General features: G+C 48.6%; 1 protein-coding gene across 10 annotated transcripts in view; it reads right to left on the bottom strand.

Annotated features, from left to right (window-relative positions):
* The window catches only part of MICAL2 (microtubule associated monooxygenase, calponin and LIM domain containing 2), a 197,449-nt gene that overhangs the window by 62,914 nt on the left and 117,632 nt on the right, over positions 1-16,903 (bottom strand). For 8 of the 10 annotated variants that reach the window (XM_029059580.1, XM_029059579.1, XM_029059582.1 and 5 more), the window contains 2 exons: positions 4,632-4,739; positions 3,330-3,516 (listed from right to left, as the gene is read on the bottom strand). In XM_029059580.1, coding sequence (XP_028915413.1) covers positions 3,330-3,516; positions 4,632-4,739 — 295 coding nt within the window. The remainder of the gene's footprint in view (positions 1-3,329; positions 3,517-4,631; positions 4,740-16,903) is intronic. The other 2 variants (XM_029059584.1, XM_029059586.1) reach the window with 1 other exon arrangement.

The following is a 16,903-nucleotide window of genomic DNA, read 5'->3' as shown; positions in this document are numbered from 1 at the left end:
GTTGGTCATCGATCAATCAATTTAGTGTATTTATTGAGCGCTTTAGTATTATTTATTTATTGAGTGTACTGACCGATATTTATATGGTATTTATCGAGTGCATAATTAGCAGCCATGTTCCCTACCCCACAGCACTTCTGGACATATCTCTAAATTATTTATTATAAATTACTTTTTTATAATGTATGTCTCCACTTCTAGACTGTAAGCTCATTATGGGCAGGGAACATGTCTGCTAATTCTGTTGCATTGTACTCTCCTTAGAACAGTGTTCTGCATATAGTAAGTGCTCAAAAAATACCACCGATTGATTGATTGATCGAGCTTACGGTCTAGAGGGAGAGATAGATGTTAACATAAATAAATCATTTATAATATCCTTTAAAAAGATTGGGGAGCTCTCTAATTTTGGAAGCAGTTTTTATGAAGTGTTTTTCCAAACCCTCCTCCCCCCCTCCAAGATTATTTAATGAATGTTTTCTTTCACTCCTCTTCCCCGCTCCACTCCCCGCCTCCAAGACTATCCATGGATGTTGAAGCCTCTACCAGGAGTAGCAATGAAAGGGAATTCACGAGGCCCCCAATACTAAGACCTCCAGGGAATTGGGGTGTTAATTGCTTCATGGTAGACCCAGCTGGAGAGGCAGCATGGTGGAGTGGAAGAGTGGTGGCCCTGGAGGTTGGAGGTCCCGGGTTCTAATCCCAGCTCTGTTGACTATCTACTGTACGGTCTTGGGCAGGTCACAACCATCTAGGGAAGCAGCATAGCCTAGTGGTTAGAGCACAGGCCTGCAAGTTAGAAGTCCCTTCACTTCTCTGGGCCTCAGTTACCTCATCTGTAAAACGAGGATTAAGACTGTGAGCCCCATGAGGGACAGGGACGGTGTCCAACCTATCTTGTACCTACAAGATATGCTTAATACAGTGCTTGACACATAATAGGCACTAAGAGATACCAAAAAAAAACCCAAAAAAAACCTTTCCAGTGACCCATAGTCCTGGAGGTCAGGGAAGGAATGAAAGATAGGATTTGGAAGTTTGTGCCAAGATCCACCCTGGACTTGCCTGTTACTAGCACGACCTGTGAAATATTAGATGGACCAATGACCTATCTTCTAGTCTCTGTCCCTTCTTTGCCTCTTGTGGAGGCGTCACTGAGCCATAAAGAAACCAGGCAGCAGGGAGGAGGGGAAGCCAATGTCAGCTAATGCTGACATCGGATAACAGAGCTCGCCGTGATTCAGCTGAGATTCTTTCCTCAGCTGAACGCTGCTCTTCCTGTCACTTCCATGGCCTTGACCTCAAGCACCAGAAGTAAATTACCGAGGTCAGAACAGAAACCCCGGTTCGAGGTACAGGCCCCAGCCCCTCAAACGAAGAGCATCTCAGAGCTGCAGCCTTCCCTGAGGGGAAACTCCAAGGGTGGGATCGAAGGGCCTAAGCGGAACTTGTGATACAAACACCACCGCAGCGCCTCGAAGAATGTCTCCCACCCTCGCCCGCCCGGGTCTCTGACCTGATTTGAGCGTTTCCAACTGGGGATGAGAAGACACAAAACCGTGGCTTTCTGAGCAAATGATTCTTAGTTAGCCCTTCCCCAATCCTCAGGCTACCCCAAATCCCTACATCCTCTAAACAAAAAAGGGCATCACTGGCCAGAACCTTCTCCTCGCCCTCCCTCCCAGAGAGGGGGTCGGTAGGCAGGGAGCAAATTAGCAACGGGATGGAGCACCGTGAGTTACGGTTTCATTCGAGTCTGTGTCTGACCCAGAAGAAGGGAGGAAAGCAGGCTTGTGGCCTCTCCGACATTCAATATCCTTCTCCCATTGCCGCCACAAGCACGAGAGACCAAGCCTGAGAATCAGAGGAACTGGGTTCTAATCCTGACTCCGCCACAGGCCTGTTGGGAGACCTTGGGCAAGTCACGTCATTTCTCTGGGCCTCCCTTTTCTCATCTTTTAAATGGGGATTTAATACCTGTTCCCAATCCCACTTAGACTGTGAAACCCAGTGGGGGGTCACAGGCTTTGCCCAATCTGATGATCTTAGATCTACCCCAGTGCTTAGTACAGTACTTGGCACATAGTAAGCACTTAACAAATACCATTATTATTATTATTATTAATTTCCTGGGCACTGAACACAATCCTAGGCGCTGTAGGGTGGCCCAAGCATTGACTCTGCCTTCAAGGAGTTTACAACGGCTGAAACGCAGGGCAGCAAGTAGACAAAGCGAGACCTGGAGGGCACACCTGGCATTTTTTTTGTGTTTTCTTTAATTAATGGTACTTGTTAAGCACTTACTACATGCCAGGAACTGTAGTAAGTATGGGATGTACTGAGCTTGCTCTAGGTCAGCCTCTATGGATGTGCCTTCCCTCTCCAAACAGATCACACTCCTTCACCCTCAAGGGTGTTCTCCCAGAGGACAATGGGAACAGCTCCTCCTCTGATTGGGACCCAACTCCAATTAATCAAATGTACCTATTGAGAGCTTACTGTGTGCGGAACACTGTACTAAGCACTTGGGAGAGTACAATATAGCAATATCATGTATTATAAGAATATTTTATAATATAATGATATATTCCAGTGTGCCCAGGCCCGGGAGGGCCATGAGCCAAGGAAGGGAAGCATCATGGCCTAGAGGAAAGAGCATGGGCCTGAGAGGATCTGGGTTCTAATCCCGGCAACACCACTTGCCTGCTTTGTGACCTTGGACAAGTCGCTTTACTTTTTCATTCTTCTTTATGGTGTTTGTTAAGAACCTTCTATGTGTCAGGCACTGTTTATTCATTCATCGATTCAATCATATTTATTGAGCACTTACTGTGTGCGGAGCACTGTACTAAGAGCTTGGGAGAGTACAACACAACGAGCTCACAGTCTGGGGAATGGACATTAATATGCTACGGGAGATGCAAGCTAATCAGGTTGGACATAGTCCCTGTCCCACCTGGGGCTCATAGTCTTAATCCCCATGTTAGAGAGGAGGTCACTGAGACACAGAGAAGTGAAGTGACTTGCCCAAGGTCACACAACAGACAAGAGGCCCACTTCTCTGAGCATCAATCCCCTCATCTGTAAAATGGGGATTAAGACCATGAGCCCTCTGTGGGACATGGGCCGGGTCCAACCTAATTAGCTTGTACCTACCCCCAACACTCAATACAGTGCCTGACACACAGTAAGTGCTTAACAAATGCCATTAAAAAAGAGAGAGAGAAACACTCATCTGGATCCCATCCAGCCCAGCCAAAGCTGGTTCCCCAGTCTGCCCAGACCGGAGCCCCAGGGGAGAGACGGCTGTCCGCCCCGAGGACGCTCACCTTCGTCCACGTCAAAGGCGTAGATGGCCAGGCGCAGCGTGGTGGCACAGACGGTGCACTTGAAACACTCCCGGTGGAAGAAATGACCCTCGGCGCTCAGCCGCTCCATCACGTACACCCGCTTCTTGCAGAAATGGCAGGTGTCGCTGCCGCCCAGGGTCTGGGGAAATTCTTTGCGCAGAGTTCCCTGGGAGGGACAAAGAGGGAGGAAACTGAGTCAGGCTGGCGCTCCATTCCAAGGGCATCTTTCCGGGCTGCCGTCTGGCGCTCTCCCGCAGAAAGCCGCTCCGGGGGAGCCGGCCAGGGCGGGCCATGGGCCTTCCGTCTCCCGCCGTCTCTTCTCCAGGCCGTTGAGATGGATGTGCCCCCCTCAGAACAGTCACCAAGGACTCATGGGGTATGGGTGAGGGCGGGGCCACAATTCAAGCAGAGAGAGCCCCCCTTGCTTGGTCCCCGGCAGACCATCCAGCCAAGGGTGTCGTAGCCTATCCACCCGCTGCTGGAGACCTCTGCCCGCCCAGGTACCAATGCACGGATGGGCCCAAAACACTCCGTAAACTTCATGCCAGAGAAAGGAACTACCCAGTGGCCTCTTGGAGATAGACTCTTGCCCCCCACAGTTTGAGGGAAAGCCAATGCCGGGACCCCACAGAACTGCACCCGTTACTCAAATGGGATCAGCATTGAGCTGTGGGACCCTGAGGGGAACAGCATCTGAATAAGTGATCGTATTTGTTAAGTACTCACTATGTGTCCGGCACTGTACTAAGCACTAAGCAAATCGAGTGGGACACAGTCCCTGTCCCTCCCACATGGGGCTCACAGTCTCAATCCCCACCTTACAGATGAGGGAACTGAGGCCCAGAGAATGAAGTGACTTGCCCAAGGTCACCTGCAGAGAAGTGTGCAGAATATGCAGTGGGAAGGCCGGGGGGTGCTTGGATGGGGAAGGAGGAAGAGAGGATGACAGGAAGGTGGAAGAAAGCAAAGCCAAAGCCCCATCAGTCACTTTGGATCAGGACTGGGCAGTTGTAGAAGGGAGTGGGAGAAGCATTTTCCAGAGGAAAGGGCGTTTGCTCCGAGAGCAAAGCCTGAAGCCAATAAAAAACGGCCACGACTCCATCGAGACTGGCGTCTCTGCTCAAACGCCACCGGACCAAGGAGAGGCTTCTGGGCCACGTGACTCAGCTTCCAGTGATGGGCGGAAAAACTACTTCCCAGTGAGAGATGCCCAGCGCCGTCCGGGGTCTGGGCCCCAGTCCTCCCCACGGGCACAACTGCCTTGCTTGCGTTTTGCCTTACCCGTTCTGGAGCGCCCGAGGTGGGTCTGGGTCTGTGGTCATTCCTATAAAGATCCATCAGCACGGCAGCCAACGCCCCAATGCCACTGGACACATTCCCTACTGTCATCTAACCAGAGAGAAGAGGAGGAGACAGGAGCAGAAGCACAGGTGGGGGATTCTTGCCAAGAAAAGGGCAAACAGGCCAGCAGGAAGCATGCACAAGCACAAATCAGCGGGCCACTAGTGGATGAGGGAGAAACCCACCTCCCAACAAGAGACTGGAAATGAAATTGGGATATTTTCAAGAAAAAGGGTGAGAGACAGGCAGAAAGCAAGGGAATCTCAATAACAATAATAATAATAATTATGGTACTTCTTTGGCACTTACTATGTGCCGAGCACTGCTCTAACCACTGGGTAGAAACAAATTAATCAGGTTGGACACAGTCCCTGTCTCACGTTGGGCTCGCACTCTTAATCCACATTTTTTATAGATGAGGTAACCGAGGCCCAGAGAAGTGCAGTGACTTGCCTAAGATCACACAGCGTGGCTCAGTGGAAAAGAGCCTGGGCTTTGGAGTCAGAGGTCATGAGTTCGACTCCCGGCTCTGCCACTTGTCAGCTGTGTGACTGTGGGCAAGTCACTTAACTTCTCTGTGCCTCAGTTACCTCATCAGTAAAATGGGGATTAACTGTGAGCCCCACGTGGGACAACCTGATTACCCTGTATCTACCCCAGCACTTAGAACAGTGCTCTGCACATAGTAAGCGCTTAACAAAAAAAATACCAACACAGCAGACATGTGGTGGAGCCAGGATCAGAAACCGGGTCCTTCTGACTCCCAGGCCCGTGCTCCATCCATTACGTCACCCAGCTTCTCTTTAGTCATGCCACTTGGCTCCTGGGCGCTCAGAAATGTTCTGATTCTACTGCTGAAATTTTCTCAGGGCAGGGAAAGGAAGAACCGTTTCAATTCCTCTTAGACCTTGAGTACAGCATCGAGGCCACAGCTAAATTAATAGATCTCAAATCAGAAATGCATCAGTTGAATCCACGGGTCAAGACCTATTGAGGAGTGCAGTAATGTAAGATGAGATATCAGAGGGCGCTGGTCCTCCTCCTCTCGTCTTCCTGTTTTAAATAACAGTGGGGAGGAGTGGATAGGGAATAGGCCTGGGAGTCAGAAGGACCTAAGTTCTAATCCCAGCTCTGCCAGTTGTCTGCTGTGTGACCTTGGGCAAGTCACTTTACTTCTCTGGGCTTCAGTTCCCTCATGTGTCAAATGGGGAGTAAGACTTTGAGCCTCATGTGGGACAGGAACTGTGTTCAACCTTATTTGCTGAATTTGCCCCAGCGGTTAGTATAGCGCTCAGCATAAAGTAAGCATTTAACAAATACCACATAGTATATTGGATAGAGCATGGGCCTGGGAGTCAGAAGGTCATGGGTTCTAATCCCTCCGCTGCCACTTGTCTGCTGTGTGGCCTTGGACAAGTCATTTCACTTCTTTGTGCCTCAGTTACTTCATCTGTAAAGTGGGGATTGAGACTGTCCAATTTGCTTGTAACCACCCCAGCACTTAATAATAATAATAATAATGTTGGTATTTGTTAAGCGCTTACTATGTGCCGAGCACTGTTCTAAGCGCTGGGGTAGACACAGGGGAATCAGGTTGTCCCATGTGGGGCTCACAGTCTTAATCCCCATTTTACAGATGAGGGAACTGAGGCACAGAGAAGTGAAGTGACTTGCCCACAGTCACACAGCTGACAAGTGGCAGAGCTGGGATTCGAACTCACGAGCCCTGACTCCAAAGCCCGTGCTCTTTCCACTGCGCCACGCTGCTTCTCTTAGTACAGTGCCTGGCACATAATAAGTGCTAAGCAAATTCCAAAATTACTATTATTACAGAGCCTGGCACATAATAAATTCTTAACAAATTCCACAGTCAATCATATACCTTGAGTCCTTACTGTATGTATTCCTTTCTAGAAATCCAACACCCTCATGATGCAATTAATCAAAGGTATTTTTTGAGCACTTACTGCAAGTGGAGCACTGAACTAAACGCTTGGAAATCCCTACCCTCAAGGAGTTTACAGCCTCGGGGTGAAGATTCTACCATCTGCAGTCTCGATTTGGGGGGGACCCCAGGATTTAGTAGCCTCGTTAACCTCAAAGATGCTGGTTTGACTATTACACTTTGCACCATGGGCTGGCCTGGGTTCAAATGCATCTTTACTGCATTTAAATTGTCCCATTTTAAATCTCCTCACTGCCACTTCTTCCCTTCTGTGACACCTAATTCTCACACCCCTGTAGCACTTTTTTAATGGTGTTTTTTAATTGGCATTTGTTACATTTACTATGTGCCAGGTTCTAAGCATTTGGGGTACATTCAAATTAATCAGGTTGGACACAGTCCCTGTCCCACATGGGGCTCACAGTTTCAATTCCCATTTTACAGCTGAGGTAACTGAGGCACAGAAAAGTTAAATCATTTGCCCAATGTCAAATAGCAAACATGTGTCTACCAACTTTGTTACATTATATTCTTTCAACCACTTAGTTCAGTGCCCTGCACATAGTAAGTGCTCAATAAATACAATTGATTGAAGGATCGATGTGGAGCCAGGATAAGAACTCAGGTCCTCTGACTCCCAGGCCCATGCTCTTTCCATTGAACATGCTGCTTTTCACTTGTGTATGTATCTTATATACTCAACTATTGGCCCTAACTGTAATTTATTTCTGTATCTGCCCCCTCTGCTGGTTTGTAAGATCTTTGAGGGCAGGGATTTCATCTTCTAATCTACCCAAGCACTTAGTACAGTGCTTTGCACCCCGTAGGTGGTCAATAAATACCATCATTGGTTTCTCTAAAATCCAACAAAAACCACTTGGCAAAGGCACTCAATCAGCTCTCTTCCATTCCAACTTATCCTCGCTCCTCTCCCGCTGCACCCCGGCTCACACCCTTTGCTCTCCTCTACCCAACCTACTTAATGTATCTCATTCTCATCTCTCCTTGCCAACTGTCAACCTCTTTCACCCTGCCTGGAGATCCCGGTCTCTTCACGTCTGGCAGACCACTGCCCTCTCCATCTTCAAAGTCCTTCAAAAAATTTTATCTCCCTATCCCATTTCCCTTCTACCTGTCATTCATTCATTCACTCACTCACTCATTCAAACGTATTTATTGAGTGCTTAATGTTTACAAAGCACTGTACTAAAAGCTTGGGAAAGTACAGTATAACAACAAAGAGATGCATTCCTATTCACAGTGAGCTCACTGTCTAGATGGGGAAATAGACATTAATATAAATAAATACATAAATACATACATAAATAAAGACATTGCAGATATATGCATACATATATATGTATATATATACATATGTGCTTTGGGGGTGGGAGGTAGAATGAATGAAGGAGCAAGTAAGAGTGGGGCAGAAGGGAGTGGAAGAAGAGGAGAGGAGGGCTTAGTCAGGGAAGGCTTCTTGGAGGAGATATGCCTTCGATAAAGGCTTTGAAATGGGGAGAGCAATTACCTGTCTGATAATTCAGACAGATAACTCCAGCACCTCTGTGTCACTTTGGATACTCATCACCACTCCCAGAGCACTTTTGTACATACCTTTAAACTTTGCTACTCCCCCGTACCTGAAATTTATTTTAGCATCTGTCTCCCCTGCTAGATTGTTCACTCCAAGGTGCTACAGATGGTCTCTACAGGCTGTATTGTACTATCCCAAGTGCTCAGTCCAGTGCTCTGCACCAAAAAAGCTCAATACATAGTACTGATTGACTGATAGAGCCCAGTGATGCAGGGTAACAGCTGCCCAGGTAGACAGTTCAACTTCCATTAGTTTCTGAAGACCAGTACGGGCCTTGCGTAAGGGAAGCTTAATGTCTGACACTGACAGCTTCTTTTGGTTCTCCTGAATGGGTTGGACAAAGTAACTCAGCATTCCCGGCCTTCCCACCCACCCCGGGATCGGCAACCAACAGCTTATGGTCCACCCTGGGACTACTGCCCAAAAGAAGGGATGCCCTTACAAAACTCCCTTTCCCCATTTCCCTTTTGGCAGACCAGACCTGCTAAACAGGTCTTCCGTCACCAGCTTCCCACATGGAGAGAGAAAGAGAGAGAGAAAGAAGAGAGGGAAAGAGAGAGAGAGGAGTGACAGGAAAAAAAGAGAAGCCATTTTTAATATTACTATGCTCAGAGCACTGCGTTCTCTGTCTAATCACCTGGACCCTGGCCCAACAAACTCACACACACACACACAAACACACACACACATATACACACCCCTTCCCACTCCTCCACCCCGGCCTCTGACCTTCGCTCTGTGGAATCCACTGGGCTGGTTGGTTTCTCTTCTCCACCCAAGAAGGCAATTAGTCAAGGATAATAACTCTCCCAGGCCCAACTGAGGATATACCCTCATCGCTCATTAACGCCAACACCAACCCCAATTAAAACAGGAGTGACTCAACTACTGATACAATGCTAGACACCAGCCACCTTACTGGAAGGAAACTGCCTGATTACCGTCCCTGGAGTTGCCACTCCAGGGGCAGAGGAAATAGTCCCTTGCCTTCAACTACTCTCGCCCGTGAGAGGGAGGGATCTCAGTCCAACCAGCCCCTTCTCCCCAGAGTCCCTCCACCAAAAGCTGACCACATGGGCTTCTCTGGGCCGGCTGGGAGTGGCCACGCAAAGTTTGATGACTCAGACACCTTCCCAAAAGCCAGTGTGCTAGTCCAAATTGCTCCCTGTTTATCTGTTGGCAAGGAGCCACTCTTCCCAAAGCCACCCATTCATCTGGGTAGCCAACACCCAACCCCCGGCTTGGCTGGTAATGACGGCTGGATATTCCAATGGGTGGGCTCATCTTGAAGGGGGTCCAGGAAGCTGTGTGGCACAGACCGGGTTAAGCTCTTCTCCCCTATGGGCTTTCAGTCGGTCAACCATCTGACTGGGGAAACATCATGGTTTAGTGGACAGAGCACGGGCCTTGGAGTCAGAAGGTCATGGTCATAGGTCTAATCCCATCTCAGCCACTTGTCTGCTGTGTGACCTTGGACAAGTCTCTTCACTTTTCTGGGCCTCAGTTCCCTCATCTGTACAATGGGGATTGAGTCTGTGAGCCCCAAGTGGGACAGGGTCTGAGTCCAACCCGATTTGCTTGTATCCACCCCGGCGCTTAGTCCAGCGCTTATTATAGTGCCTGGTACATAGTAAGCGCTTATCAAATACTATAATTATTATTATTACAGAGCCTGGCACATAGTAAGTGCTTAACAAATACCACAGAAATACCACAATCGTCAGTCTATCATATTTTGAGTGCTTACTGTGTGCAGAGCACTATAGTAAGCACCTGGGAGAGGACATTATAACAACAAACAGACACCTTCCCTTCCTACTAGGGGCTTACAGTCTAGAGGTGGAGACAGACATTAATAGAAATAAATTTCAGATATAGATTACTTCACATTGGACTGATTAGAGGACAGCAAGGCCCCTAAACTGAAACCTGTGAAATCCAATAAGACCCATCTTTGGTGGAGCCTGGATGCTCCCTGACTCTTGGACACTGAAGGCACATCTCTTCCAATAGGCCTTCCCACACTAAGCCCCACTTTTCCTCATCTCCCACTCCTTTCTGCGTCACCCTGATTTGCTCCCTTTGCTCTTCCCCCCTCCCAGCCCCAAAGCACTTATGTACATATCTGTAATTTTACTTATCCCTATGTTCTTCCCTGCTCCCGAGCACAAGGCACTTATATACATATCTGTAATTTTATTTATTTGAAGTGATGTCTGTCTCCCCCACTCTAGACTGTGAGCTCGTTGTGGGCAGGGAATGTCACCCTTTATTGTTGTATTGTACTTTCCCAAGTGCTTAGTACAGTGCTCTACACACAGTAAGTGCTCAATAAATATGATTGATTGATTGACAAGGGATCGGGCAAATGGGTAGGTGGGAGAGGAAACCTTTACAACTTGAGAGAAGGAGCCAGTAATCCCCTTCTTGGTCCAAGCTCCTCATGAACAAGGCATTTTTCAGGGTCTCCCGCCTCCCATTCTAGCCAGCCTGGGAAAGTTTCCCCACTCTGGATTGTGGGACTTTGCCCCAGGGCATTCGGGAGAAGGAGGAGCTCTGAGGCCTTGCTCAGTTGTAGGCCTCACTGCTGGGACTTGTCCAATGAGCCCTCCGGCAAGCCTGGTCAATCCAGTTTTAAAGCAAACAAGACAGGAGGCTTCCCCTGGGGTGGTGACTGGAGATGGCCCCTTCTCAAAATCCGTGGCTTCCCAGGGTTCCCAGCCCAACCCCTGGCACTGGACTGGACGATTCCTCCCCAGGGTAGCCACAGTGAACAACGCCAGGACAGGCAGCTAACCAACGAGGCCTGAGGCTGCTGGGTAATGGTCTTGTTGGAACTTGAGACCAGAAAGGAAGAACCCAGCCCATCCAGACAGGCTAACCAGCAGAGCCATGAATAATAATAATAATAGTAATAATGAATAGAAATAACGATGATGGTATTTGTTAAGCGCTTACTCTGTGCCGGGCACTGTACTAATGACTGGGGGGGATACAAGCAAATCAAGTTGGACACAGTCCCCGTCCCACATGGAGCTCACAGTTTCGATCTCCATTTTCTAGATGAGGTAACTGAGGCCCAGAGAAGTGAAGTGACTTGTCCAAGGTCGTGCAGCAGACAAGTAGTGGAGCCGGAATTGGAACCCATGACCTTCTGACGCTCAGGCTCGTGCTCTATCCACTAAACCATGGAGAGTTGTGAGAGGAACTTATCTCCCAGCCCAGGGCTGCATTGGAAAACAGGGTATTTATTGGCTAAGGGAAAGTTCCCAGGATTGGGGCAGGATTTTTGGGTGGCAAACCAACATCAGCTGAAACATTTCATCCAGAATCACCCTGCTTCATGATGCTAACTCATCTGTCAGCTGCTATGAGGGGAAGTCAATACTGATGCTTTTAACTTCCTCATCAAGCCCCCCACCCACTCTCTCTCTTGCCCCTGGTGACCTTGTCGCCAATTTCCCTGAAAAAACTGAAACCATCTTGTGTGATCTCCCTGCTCCTTGCCAGTCCTGTTCTCCTCCCACTCCCCTTTGACTTTCCCATCCTTCTCAGCAGTATCTCAAGATGAGATCTCCCACCTCCGCTTTAAATCTACCCCTTCCACTTGAGGCTCTGTCCCCACCCCTTCACACCTATTAAAACACTTACTCTCTTCCCTCTTCCCTCCCTGACCATCATCAACCGCTCACTCCCCAAAGGCTTCATCCCCGCTGCTTTCAAACATCCCCATGTATCACCTATCCTAGAAAATCCCTTCCTTAGCCCCATGGCTCCCTCCTACCATTCCTTCCCAAACTGTTGGAGCGAGCCATTTACACCAGCTGCCTCCACTTCTTCTCTTTCCATTCTCTCTTTGACCCCCTCCAATCTGGCTTCTGATTTCTTCATGCCACAGAAACTGCCCTCTCAAAGGTCACCAATGACCTCCTTCTGACCAAATCCAATGATCCCTACTCCATCCTAATCCTCCTCAACCTCTCAGCTGCCTTTGATACTGTGGGCCACCTCCTATCTTCACTGACACTGTCGTGTCCTGGTTCTCCTCCTGTTTCTCCAGTTGCTCATTTTCAGTCCTCACAGGCTCCTCCTCTGCCTCCCACCCCCAAATTGTGGAAGTCCCTCAAGACTCAATTCTGGGGTCGTATTCTAGTCTCCATCTACACCCACTCCCTCGGAGAACTCATTCGTCCCCTTGGCCTCCACTATCAACTTTCCAAATCTACCTCTCCAGCCCCGATTGCTCTTCTTCTCTACCGTCTCACATTTCCTCCTGCCTTCGGGATATCTCTTCTTGGATTAATATGTCTAATATAGAACCACTCACTTTTCCCAGTCCTCTCCAAGACTTTCTGATCACTGTAGACAACACCTCCAGCATCCCTGTCTCATGAGTCTGTAACCTGGGCACTGTCCTCGAATCTTCTCTCTCATTCAACCACATATTCGGTCTGTCACTAAATCCTGTCAGTTCTACCTTCACAACATCTCTAAACTCCATGCTTTCCTGTCCATCCAAACTGCTACCACACTGATCCAAGCTCGTATCACAACCCGCCGTGACTAGTAATAATAATAATAATTATGGTATTTTGTTCAGTGCTGACTACATGTCAGGCACTTTACTGAGCGCTGGGGTGGATACAAGCAAATAGGGTTGGATACAGTCCCTGTTCCATCTGGGGCTCACAGTCTCGATCCCCATTTTACAGATGAGGTAACTGAGGCACAGAGAGGTGAAGTGACTTGCCCAAGGTCACACAGCAGACAAGTGGCAGAGCTGGGATGTGGATCCATGACCGTCTTATTCCCAGGCCCCTGCTCTATCCACTACACCGTGCTGCTTCTCATATGGTATTAGAAAACTGCATTAGCCTCCTTGCTGACCTCCCTGCCCTGCCTCCAGTATCTCCCTTCCCCAGTGCGTACTTCATTCTTCTGCCTGGATCCTTTCTTTTTTTACAAAAAAATGACCATTTGGTCCACGTTTCCCCTCTCATTAAAAGGCTTCAGTGTTTGCACATCTACCTCCGCATCAGGAGAAGCTCTTTGCCGTCAGCCTTAAAGGCTTCAACAGCTCCTCCCTTCCTACCTTATCTTTCAGATTGCCACCATAACCCAGCTCTCACACTTCATTCCCCTACCACCAACTTACCAACTACTCACCGTACCTCTGTCTCGTCTATCTCGTTGCTGACCCCTTGCCCACGTCCTCCCCTTAGCCTGGAACGCCCTCCCTCTTCACAGGCAGACCACCACTTTCCCATCTTCAAAGTCCTCCTAAAAATCACATCTCCCAGGGGCCTTCCCTGACTACCCCTCGCTTCTTGTGTTGCCTGTGCACTGAACCCCTTAAGTAGTGTAATATTCACCCAGCTCCACAGCACTTATTACCTATCCACCTGTAATTTCCTCATCTGTAAAATGGAGATTGAGACTGTGGGCCCCATGTGGGATGGGGACTATATCCCACCTGACTACCTTGTATCTACCCCAGTGCTTAAAACAGTGCTTGACACATACAGAAGTAGCGTGGTTTAGTGGCAAGAGCCCGGGCTTGGGAGTCAGAGGACGTGGGTTCTAATCACAGCTCTGCCACTTATCAGTTGTGTGACTTTGGGCAAGTCACTTCACTTCTCTGTGCCTCAGTTACCTCATCTGTAAAATGGGGATGAAGACTGTGAGCCCCAAGTGGGACAACCTGATTACTTTGTATCTACCCCAGTGCTTGGAACGGTGCTTGGCACATAGTAAGGGCTTAACAAATACCATCATCATCATAGTTAGTACTTAACAAATACCATCATGAGCATTCAAAAGTATTTATCAAGCGCTTACTATGTGCAGAGCACTGTACTAAGCGCTTGGAATGTACAATTCGCCAACAGATAGAGACTATCCCTGCCCAATGATGGGCTCACAGTCTAATGGGGGGGACTACGCCTTTGCACTGTATTCACTCAAGAACTTATACAATGCTCTAGGCAAGTAAGCCTTTAAAAAATATCATTGATTGACGTCCCCTCTGGCTAACCCTAGTGGTCCTAGACAAGGCGAGGCACTGAAGAGTGGGCTGGGTGCCTTGGAGTCAGAAACTCCGTCTCCAAGAAGTCACTGCATTATAGGCCTGGCCTGGGGAGCTCACTGAGTGTTTATTTCTACAAACTCAAAATCCTGGGTGAGAGTGCCGAAGGCCAGAAGGCAGCTGAGAAGTCTGCCAGGAGTTTCCTATGGCTTACACCCAATGCCTCTGGAAGGATTTCTCCATCCCAATTCCAGGGTTTAACTAAACGCTGGTCACCGGGACCTCCCAGCCTGAATTCTTTTAAGGCAAAGGGAGTGGAGCAAGAAGGGTGTCTAGGTCGTAGCCAACCTCAGGAGCCATTCCTAACCGTGGGTGTTTATCAGCCTTGTGCCAACCTGGCTCCTTGCCAGGAAAGGTCTTCCAAGTTACTGTTCCATCCTCCCCACCGGGGAATGGGAACTCAGCCCTGAGCCTGGAATTCTATACGTCCCAGATCACAGGTTTGGCTGCCGGACCGTGCGTAGTGGATAAAGCACAGGCCTGGAAGTCAGAAGTTCTAATCCGCGCTCTGCCACCTGTCTGCTGTGTGATCTTGGACAAGTCACTTCACTTCTCTAGGCCTCAGTTACCTCACCTGCAAAATGGGGACTACAACCAGAGTTGCCAACCCACAGAGTTTGTCTGATTCCATCCACACTGGCTATTTTAAATCCCTTTTAACTGGACTTCGAGTTTTGGGTTTTTTTCTTTTGTTTGTTTTAAAAAAACAAAAACAAACAAAAAACACAACCAAACCCCCATCCCAGCCCTGGGAGGAAACAAGAAGTCACAATTCCGGCTCCTCTTCCATGATGTTACTTCTCTACCCACCAATAGCTGAGCTACAGAGTCATCTTCCTCCTCCTCCTCAGCTAATGGATATTTCCTATATGGTAGAGTGGGGGATGATGGTTTTCTTAGGCAGATGCGTTTGGGATGGATGTACGTGGATTTATTCCTACTGATGACTGCTCACTCGTTTTGATGCCTGTCTCCCCGCTTCTAGTCTGTAAGCCTGTTGTGGGCAGGGATTGTCTCTCTTTACTGCTGGGTTGTACTTTCCAAGTGCTTAGTACAGTGCTCTGCACACAGTAAGCACTCAATAAATATGACTGAATGAATGAATGAATGACAGGGACTGTGTCCAGCCTGATTAGCTTGTATCTAACCTGGTGCTTGACACAGAGTAAGCGCTTAACAAATACCACTATCATCATAAATACCATTGACTGGCTGACTGTATGGATTCTGCAATGGGTGCCCCGTCCTGGAAGCCCAGAGTGAGAGGGGAGGCTTCCACTGGGCTCTAAGCTCCTCGTGGACAGGGGACGGAGGATAGGTGTTGCTCCATCCTTGGGTCCAGGCTTTGCACTCAGAAGGATGGGTCCTCTTCAAATGCGAAGGATAAATGTACATTTTTATTGAGAGAGATTGATGTGCTCAGTAAAGACTTCTGACTGATATTCCTAGAAGCCGGCAGCCACGCCCTGAACATTTCTGCGTACCAGTCAATCAATAAATCAATCGATCGTATTTATTGAGCACTTACTGCGTGTAGAGCACTGTAGTAAGCGCTTGAGAGGGTACAGTATAAACGAGTTGGTAGACATGGTCCCTGTCCACAGCGAATTTAAAGTCTAGAAGACTGTCCCTGGGAGACATGCAAGCCCGAGGGACACTGAGGATTTTGGGGGTGGGGGTTGGGCTAAAATCCATTGCTAAAACCCGCCCTTCCCTCTGTCCAAACTGTTACCATGTTAACACAATCACTTATCCTATAGTGCCTTGATTACCGGATCGGTCTTCTCGCTCACCTCCCAGCCTCCTGTCTCTTCCCACTCCAGTCCATACTTGACTCTGCTCTTCTGGATCATTTCTCTACGAAAGCGTTCAGTCCACATTTGCCCACTCCTCGAGAACCTTCAGTGCTTGCCCATCAACCTCCACATCAAACAAAAACTCCTCACCATTGGCTTCAAAGCAGTCAATCACCTCGCCCCCTCCTTCCTCACCGCCCTACTTTCCTACTATAACCCATCTTACACACTTCGCTCCTCTAATGCCAACCTTCTCACTGTACCTCTATCTTGTCCATCTCACCACCAACTCTCGCCCACCTCCTACCTCTGGCCTGGAACGCCCTCCTTCTTCATATCTGACAGACAATTATTGTCCCCTGCTTCAAAGCCTTATTGAAGGCACATCTCTTCCAAGAGGCCTTCCCTGACAAAGCCGTCATTTTCCCCTTTCCCACTCCCTTCTGTATCACCCTGACTTACTCCCTTTATTAACCACCACCACCCCCAGCATAGCCCCACAGCACACAGCCCCATGTCCATATCTGTAATTTATTTATATAAATGCCTGTCTCGCTTTTTGTATTGTAAGCTTGTTATAGGCAGGGAATGTGTCTGCTACATTGTACCCTCCCTAGTGCTTAGTACAGTGCCCTGCACATGGTAGGTGCTCAATAAATATGAATGACTGATTGGGCGGGGTGAAGAGTCTGTCCACATGGCTTTGCATGTACACGCCAGTTCTGTTCTCATGCAAGTGCCGAGAAGAAAACCCCTAGCTGAAGCTAAGCAGGCAGCCGAGGCCCACAGGGG

This window comes from Ornithorhynchus anatinus, chromosome 3, assembly GCF_004115215.2.
Source record: "Ornithorhynchus anatinus isolate Pmale09 chromosome 3, mOrnAna1.pri.v4, whole genome shotgun sequence".
In the NCBI taxonomy this organism is placed as follows: Eukaryota; Metazoa; Chordata; class Mammalia; order Monotremata; family Ornithorhynchidae; genus Ornithorhynchus; species Ornithorhynchus anatinus.
This window is presented reverse-complemented; position numbering and strand designations above follow the sequence as displayed.